At 43.2% G+C, this 8,870-nt stretch overlaps 1 protein-coding gene across 1 annotated transcript in view; it reads right to left on the bottom strand.

Moving 5' to 3' along the window:
• The window catches only part of MTAP (methylthioadenosine phosphorylase), a 46,386-nt gene that overhangs the window by 9,362 nt on the left and 28,154 nt on the right, over positions 1–8,870 (bottom strand). Inside the window, exon 5 of the mRNA XM_010853313.1 lies at positions 3,536–3,638. Within this exon, the coding sequence (XP_010851615.1) occupies positions 3,536–3,638 (103 nt within the window). The remainder of the gene's footprint in view (positions 1–3,535; positions 3,639–8,870) is intronic.

Below are 8,870 nucleotides of genomic sequence, written 5' to 3'. Positions count from 1 at the left end.
CACCCCACTCCAGTACTCTTGCCTGGAGAATCCCAAGGATGGAGGAGCCTGGTAGGCTGCAGTCCATGGGATTTCTAAGAGTCGGACACGACTGAGCGACTTCACTTTCACTTTTCACTTTCATGCATTGGAGAAGGAAATGGCCACCCACTCCAGTGTTCTTGCCTGGAGAATCCCAGGGACAGGGGAGCCAGGTGGGCTGCCGTCTCTGGGGTCACAGAGAGTCGGACACGACTGAAGCGACTTAGCAGCAGCAGCAGGTTTATTTATCCTGTACATGCTGAAAATAAGACTATGCTAAATCAAAACTGTTTCCTAAGGAGCAGAAGTTATAAATAATAAGCCTTATTAAATCACTCCTTCCCCTGCTGTCCCCACCCCCTTTCAAAATTAAGGTATAACCAGCCCAGTCCTGTCTTCATTAAATGTCTTTAAAAGTCCCAAATAACTGAGCTGTCTGTCTTGGCCAAACTTCAGAGTGCTTCTAAAGATGTGTGAAGGAAGATCACAAGTCTCGAAAGCCAGTGGCATATGGCATGTAAGTCTTCACTATCACCCTGGGGTGGGTGCCACGCTGGGGAGGAGGAAGTGGAGGCTATGGGCATGGCCCAGCCAGTGGCAGACCCTGAGGGCTTGCCACCCGAAGCAGCACTTGGCACTCTCACACAAACAGATAATGCCATTGTAAGGTGCCAGAAATACAGCTCCAGCCTGAGAGGTCTTTTTAATGTGTCAGGACTTTTTGAAGAAATTTGTTTCAGATTACTTTTTGACTAGAAGTGACAGTTTTCTGAATAGGTAATACTTGCACATGGTACAAAATGTAAACAGCACAAAGGTTCTTATTCTGTGACAAGTATTTCTTCTGCCTGTGTACGAGGGCTTCAGTTTCCCCATGGGAAATCACTGTTCCTAGTTCTTTGGTCAGCTTTCCAGAAACACGCTACTGCTACTGCTAAGTCACTTCAGTTGTGTCCGACTCTGTGCGACCCCATAGACAGCAGCCCACACACATAAATATTTTCATATTTATCTCTTTTATATACACATGCGTGAGCGCTCAGAGGCTCAGTCATGTCTGACTCTTTGCGACCCTATGAACTGTAGCCTGCCAGGCTCCTTTGTCCATGAGATTTCCCAGGCAAGAATACTGGATTGGGTTGCCATTTCCTCCTCCAGGGGATCTTCTGGACCCAGGGATTGAACCCATGTCTCCTGCATTGCAAGTGGATTCTTTACCACTGAGACACCAGGGAAGCCCCTTATATACACACACACACATATTTAACACAAATGATAAGATACAGTACAACCATTATGTACCTTGCTTGCCACTGGACAATTCATCTTGACAATCTGTCGTCAGTACACAAAAGATCACAAGGATACTGAAAGTTTAAGTGATGATTACCGAGGGGCAACACCATCTACTCTTTACATTTTTGGATAGTATTTTTAAAATCCCTTTTAGGGTATATAAGAATAAAATAATATTGTGAAGGCCTCTTCCCTCCTCCCCATTTTCTTAAACTGCCTTCCCTAGCACTCTTAATCTTTATGTGAGGGTCCTTAGCTTGGCTAGACTAATAATAGCTGAATTAATTCAGTCTCAAAAGAGGCCAAACTGTATTTATTACTGGAAACTATCACTCAGCCACCACATTTACATGTACTCTGAATACCTCATTAGCACTTCCCTTACACACCTCTACTCCTAGTACCCAAATCTCTGGGGCAATACCTCAGATTTACTATTAACATGCATATTCTCTCACTAGTCTATTTCTTCCAAGCTTCTCCCAATCTGAAGTGGACAAAAATGTTATTATACACTTCTAAGTTCTCTTGGAGAGCACATGTATTTTGTGGACAGATCTGTGTTTCAGAGGTTAAGACCAACATCATTCTGATATATTCTGCTGATAACTACCCAGGAACATATACAGTTGAGCCTTGAACAACACAGGTTTGAACTGTGTGGTGTACTCTTACATGTTTTTTCACAATAGATTCACGCTACAATGCTGTTCACTCTGTGGGTTGGCTGAATCCTTGGATGCAGAACTGCCAGATATGGAGGGCCAACTGTAAATTTATACTCATATTTTCAACTGCATGATGGGTCAGTGCCTCTAACCACGCCCCACGTTGTTCAAGGCTCAAATGTATATCTAAACACCTACTTAAAAATGTGCTTTCACAGAAGTCACAAAGCATAAACATGCAGTGATATATCTGAAATAGCTCCCTTCAACGCCTGGCTTTGGACTCTAGATTTCTGAGACCAGGGTGTGGTTATTTAGGGCACTCTAGCTGCACCCCACTCCAGTACTCTTGCCTGGAGAATCCCAAGGATGGAGGAGCCTGGTAGGCTGCAGTCCATGGGATTGCTAAGAGTCGGACACGACTGAGCGACTTCACTTTCACTTTTCACTTTCATGCATTGGAGAAGGAAATGGCAACCCACTCCAGTGTTCTTGCCTGGAGAATCCCAGGGACAGGGGAGCCTGGTGGGCTGCCGTCTATGGGGTCGCAGAGTCGGACACGACTGAAGCGACTTAGCAGCAGCAGCAGCAGCAGCTTTGCCTGTAAAGAGGCTAGTTTTACATGATTATGCAAGGTTGAACATAAATCTGTGTTTCACATCACATGTTAAAATTATCTGAATGAGTAACATGTTTAGTTATTTGTATTGTCTAAGTAAGATTTTACTAGGCAGTTTGCTTCTGACAGTACTTTTGACCTACTAGGTGGCATCTGACTTTCAAATTTTGGGGTTATAAGAAAAGTACCATGGATGGACTTGTGAACCATGGTAGCCAGTTTTATTCTCTGAAAGCTAAGGCTAGGATTTCTTTCTTTATACCACCACTGGCTTTTGTAAGGGTTGCCTCTACAGTCCTGAGATCTTACTATAATCCTGGAGAGGAGAGGAGGCTGGACAGGAAAAGTCAAACTCAGCTCAAAGGCAAATGATGCCAATCTATTTACAGATTATTAATCATTTAATTCATAAAAGCAGTTACCAGTCACTAGATGTCTTATAACTGACAGGCATCATTCAAAGCACTTTATAAGTTACTCTTTTATCCTTCACAGTCCTGTGAGGTATCAATATGTTATCATTACTTTATTTTATAAATGAGGAAACCAGAGTCCAAGGTTCTGATCCAGAAACAAGCAACAATTAAGTTGAAGAATAAAGACCTGATCCTAAGAAATCTGGTTCCAGAGTGTATACTCCATATTATGCTGTCTAAATTATTTTAAAAGGTATCCAGATATCCTGACACTAAAATCAAAACTTACTAAAAAAAAAAAAGGCAGGTTGCAAATTTGAGCGATTCAGCTTATAGATGACTGAGAGTAGTGGAGGGATTATTAACAAAGGGAAACAACTCTTCCTAAAACCTTACATAAGCATCAAACTAGAGAGCGGAAGAGAGACCACATGCTTGGCCAACTAATCTGTCTGTAGATGCCACCCCAAGCCCTCATGATTTATTCTGGCGCACCTTCCAGAAAGATTACGAACCTCTCTTGTTTTAGGGCAGAATGGCTCAGCCATTGGAATATGGCACACTCCTCTGGCACAGGAATGATTTCCATCATAGAAGGTCTGAAGCCTTCTGGTAGTCCTACAAAATAAAGTAAAAAAGATTATTTTTTTAAAAAGTTACCTCTCCACCCTTTAGAGCTGGTAATCAGTTGTATCTAGGTCAGTATCTTGGTCCTCACTCTAGAATCAGTAGTTCTGGATAAGCTGAAAGAAACTGTTTAAAAAAGAGAGAGAGCTTCTTGATAGTACTTGGCTTTTCTGGCTCTGAGTTGGTAGCAACCTGCTTCCCAACAGGAGTTAAAGTATCTGAGGTCTGGTGACTGTGACAGGATAACCACACTGAACAGTAGGTGAAAGTCAACTGTGGGCTCAGGAGGCCAGGTGAAACACTTAAGAAGTCAACTATGAACATTTTCCATCATCTCAGATATAGAGGATTGTATAGTGAACCCCTTATATATATTTAGATTCAACAATTTCCTAAATTTCGTCAAACCTACTTCATTTATTGCAAATCCCAGACTTTGTCACTTTATCCCTACTTCAGATGGACCAAAATATATGGATTATTTTCCATGGCAATGTCATTATCACAATTGATAAAAATGACAATTCCCAAGTATTATCTAATATATAGACCATCTGCCAATTTCCCTGGTGTCCTCAAAACATAAATCTTTTTTCTTTTTTTAAAAACTGTTGCTTGGTTAGTTTCATATTCCAAACAAGGTCTAAGGTCTAAATTTTGCACTTGACTGCCCTGTCACTAAATTGAGAGTAACTCCTGCCCTCCACCCTCAACCTTATTTTTTCATGCCTTTGATCCATTGAAGACAGCAGCCATTCATCCAGCTCTGTATTTCGAAACATCTGTCTCTGCTGTCTTGCTTAAACTTGTGCGTCTGCCTGCCAGAATTAATTCTGAAGTCTCATGAAAGTTCTAAAGTTAACGTTCTGATAAAACATTTTTGAGTCCATAAGAGAGTCCAAAATTAACCCAGTGCCAAGTCACCCAGCTACTTCTCTCTCAAAGTTTTCAGAATAAAGCACTTTTTATATCCATTGCACTGTTCTAAACTTGAACTCATGAGTAATATAGGAAAGAGAGAGTCCTCATTTTCCTAGAGAGGGGAGAGCAGGGTAGCAACAGGGCATGGGAAACCAACAGCTGAAGGAACATCACTTCATTTCTACTTCTACTGGGAAGGTAGAGAACAGCATGGAGAAACATTCTGGTTCAGTTTACCCAGCTGGCATGTCCACCTCTCACAGTTAACTTGTCACTTCCTCCCCATCACACATTAAACAGTGATACCAGCTGGCATCAAAGCCACCTCTCTCAGAGATTAGGCCTCAGAGCTTGGGAGGAATGAAATCAAAGTTCATGTTCCTCTCAACCCCCTTATCACATGAGTCTTAAGGGAAAGGCTAAATTAACCCCAAGCAATTCCAGATGGGGTTGAAGAACAGGTCAAATGACTCTTCCAGCCTATATAAACAGAGGCTGTTTTCTTTTTGTAAAACTTACTAATAAAATGGTGCCACGTATTCCAGCTTTGGCTTGGTTTCAGCCTTCAGTGAGTCAAATATTAGCAATAATCCTATTTACAACCATGATTAAGTGTGAAAACAGGGCCACAGAACCCAGCAGGGGCTATGTCCCAGCAGACATCTATGCAGTAACACCCCATCTTATCTATTCTGTCCCTCTCTCTCTCCGTCCCTTCTTCGCCTAATTAGTCCTCTCTCTGTTCTGAACATTTACCTTAAGACATCATTATTGGGCTTCCCAGATGGCTCAGTGGTAAAGAATCCTTCTGCCAATGCAGAAGATGCATGAGATGCAGGTTCGATCCCTGGCTTGGCAAGATCCCCTGGAGAAGGAAATGGCAACCCACTCCAGTATTCTTGCCTGGGAAATACCATGGACAGAGGAGCCTGGCAGGCTACAGTCCACGGGGTCGCAAACGAGTCAGACCTGACTTGGTGACTAAGCAACAATAATGTATTATTCTTCAGCTCAGTTCACTTCAGTCACTCAGTCATGTCTGACTCTTTGCAACCCCATGACCACAGCACGCCAGGCCTCCCTGTCCATCACCAACTCCCAGAGTCCACCCAAACCCATGTCCATCGAATCGGTGATGCCATCCAACCATCTCATCCTCTGTCATCCCCTTCTCCTCCTGCCCTTAATCTTTCTCAGCATCAGGGTCTTTTCAAATGAGTCAGCTCTTCGCATCAGGGTCTTTTCAAATGAGTCAGCTCTTCGCATCAGGTGGCCAAAGTACTGGAGTTTCAGCTTCAGTCCTTCCAATGAACACCCCAGGACTGATCTCCTTTAGGATGGACTGGTTGGATCTCCTTGCAGTCCAAGGGTCTCTCAAGAGTCTTCTCCAACACCATAGTTCAAAAGCATCAATTCTTTGGCTCTCAGCTTTCCTTATAGTCCAACTCTCACATCCTTACATGACTACTGGAACAACCATAGCCTTGACTAGACGGACCTTTGTTGGCAAAGTAATGTCTCTGCTTTTTAATACGCTGTTTAGGTTGGTCGTAACTTTCCTTCCAAGGAGTAATTCTTTATGTTATGCTATAAACACGTGATGTTAACTGCCTACAGTTTAACATTTTACATTTTTCTCTTTAAACAAAGCTCCCCAACTTCCACCTGTACAGTTTATAGCAAAACCACTATATCTTTTTGATTCTTCATTTTCCAGTTATAAAATATATTGTTCACCACCCATTTGTAAGAGTGCTACGAGGATTAAGTCAGCCCTGAGGCCCAGCTTCCCCACAGCAGCTCAGAACTGAGGTCTGAGCTGGAGGCTGAATCAGGAGTCAGCACCAAGGAGAAGCTGTAGTTGGTGCTCAGAACACCCAGCCTTGCAGGAGGGGTAGCCCCAGGAAGGCCCGGGGACTTTAATACCCATGTGTCTAATAGTTTCAGGGTTATACTGTTAAGATCCCAGGAAGGAAAATGCTGATAAGAAACATCTCTTCACACAGCCTGCCCACCTAGTCATGGTGTTCTACATAACTCAGATAGCAATACATTCAAGTAATGATCTGAATTTAAATTACTGTCAATACTCCGATACTGCATAAAATGAGGCATGATTATGCTGAGTGAAATTCAGATCAAGAACAATGAGGTATGCAATCACAAGTGAAGGTACTGAAGGACACACCCAAGGGAAATTCTAAAATGAAAATACGTGTAATTTTAATATCTCCTATCCTCCTGAGAACTTTAAATAGAAGTCAGAGGTTCTACAAGTCTGCAAGAAGCAAGGGACATCCCCGGGGGGACTGTGACCTGATTGAGCCTGTGTTGATGGGACTCCCCTGCCTGTTCACTCCTAATTTCTAGTCAAAAAAGAAAAGCTCTTCTGTAGACAGGATAGTGGCTCATCCTCAGTTTTGTACACGGATTTCAATCTTGTTACTGATTTTTCATGTGTCCTTGAGCAAATTACTTAACCTCTGTGAGTTCTTTCTTCATAAGGTATTAATAACATACACTTACACCCTTGTTTAAATATGAAAACATGGTCACAGAAATCACCAGTAGTGACATCCTAACAGGCAGATGCAATAACTCCTCCATTTTTTTATGTCAAGTATGTGAGTTTGGGGATAAACAATAGTTGTTACAAAGCACTACTACTATTGCCCTGAGGATCAGTGAGGGAACAGACAAAGCATCCAGCACACAGATTCACACAAGTCACATTACAGATGGATGCAGGCGCAGCAGAAGCAAGCATATGGAGCCCATCAATGGAAGACACCTGCAGATTTCTCTAGATCTGGAGCGGTGCCCACGTGAGCATCTTTTCCTGATAAAGAGGGGCCTTAATGGGATATCTTTTTCCTTCCATCAAGAGATAGAACTGAAATACATTCCTGGGCCATAGGAAAAAAATTAGCCTTAGACCACGTCAGACTGGCTGGATCCATGGGGAAGCAGTGTTCTAGACTGTGGGTGAGAAGAACAGGAAGGATCACCCAGTTGCTAGAAGCAACCTAGACCAAGGATGACAGTTTGGGGGCAGTGGCTCCATCCTACCAACCTGTAACAGTGGCATGTGGTAGTAAGCAGAATAATGCCTCCCACCATACCCCTGAATATCCATACCCTAATGCCCAGAACATATGTTATCTTCCATTGTAGATGGAAGGGGGCCAGGAGCCAAGAATGCAGGTGACAAAGAACAAGGAAAGGGATTCTCCTGAGCTTCCAGAAAGGAATTCAGCCCTTGATTTCAGCCCACTGAGACCCATGTTATACTCATACCCTGCAGAATTAGCTAATAATGTTGTGTTGTTTAAGCCACTGCATTTGTGGGAATTTGTTACAGCAGCAAAAGGAAGCTAATACATGTGCTCATATGGTTTAACCTGGTTAACACAGTGTAATTTCTCTGGTAGGAAAGATCTGATGCCAAAAGTCTTTCTCCAACTCTTGCTTCAACTGGTGAACCCTCCTAGCGGAGCAAAGGGACTGCTAATTCTCACTCCCAACCCCACCATCATCCTGGGACACGAACTGGAAATACACTTCAGGGACTGCCCAACTGGCTGGCTTTACTACTCCCTGGCTAGCTGTGTGCCTGCAGGAAAGTCAGCCTGACCTCTGTCTACCTCAGTCTCTTATCGGTCTTCTCATATTTAAAATGGGGACATGAAGAGGAAATACGGTCAGTGTGAAGACAGAGAGCACATGAAGCAAGTGCTCAGCCCAAGTCATCACTGCCCGTCGAAATCTGCTTCTGCACTTCTCGTCTGCCAACCTCTGAGGGTGACTTGTACGTGGGCCTCAAGTCAAGGGTACCCCCCAAAAGGGATATGTGATAATAAAAGTTAGAAAACAAACAACAAACTGCTATGGAGGAGTGAAGGAGACAAAATTATGGTGTGTATTGGCAAGGGAAATGAGTTCAAGGCCATCGAGGAGAGAACACCAGGCACTTTCAGACACAGCAGGGAACAAAACGCAGAGAATGAATGACTGGTAGGTTCTTTCAGGATCAAGACCCTTGAATCTGCACACAGATTGCTATCTGTTAATAGTTTTCCTTTGAAGAAATGCTGAGTTGCAGACAAGTTGAGAGAAAACACTTGTCCCACAGCAGAAACACCTGTCACACACCTGCACACTTCCAAGGTAGTTCTGGAACACAGGACGTGTCCATAAGCCTCAGCACACAGGGATACTAGGCAGTTAATTTACCAGCAAGGTGGTGCCAAGGCCTCCTTATGAAGAGCTTGGTTTCAGGGAAATGACTGCACCCACATCTCT

Source organism: Bison bison, unplaced genomic scaffold (assembly GCF_000754665.1).
Source record: "Bison bison bison isolate TAMUID 2011002044 unplaced genomic scaffold, Bison_UMD1.0 scf7180017864326, whole genome shotgun sequence".
In the NCBI taxonomy this organism is placed as follows: domain Eukaryota; kingdom Metazoa; phylum Chordata; class Mammalia; order Artiodactyla; family Bovidae; genus Bison; species Bison bison.
This window is presented reverse-complemented; position numbering and strand designations above follow the sequence as displayed.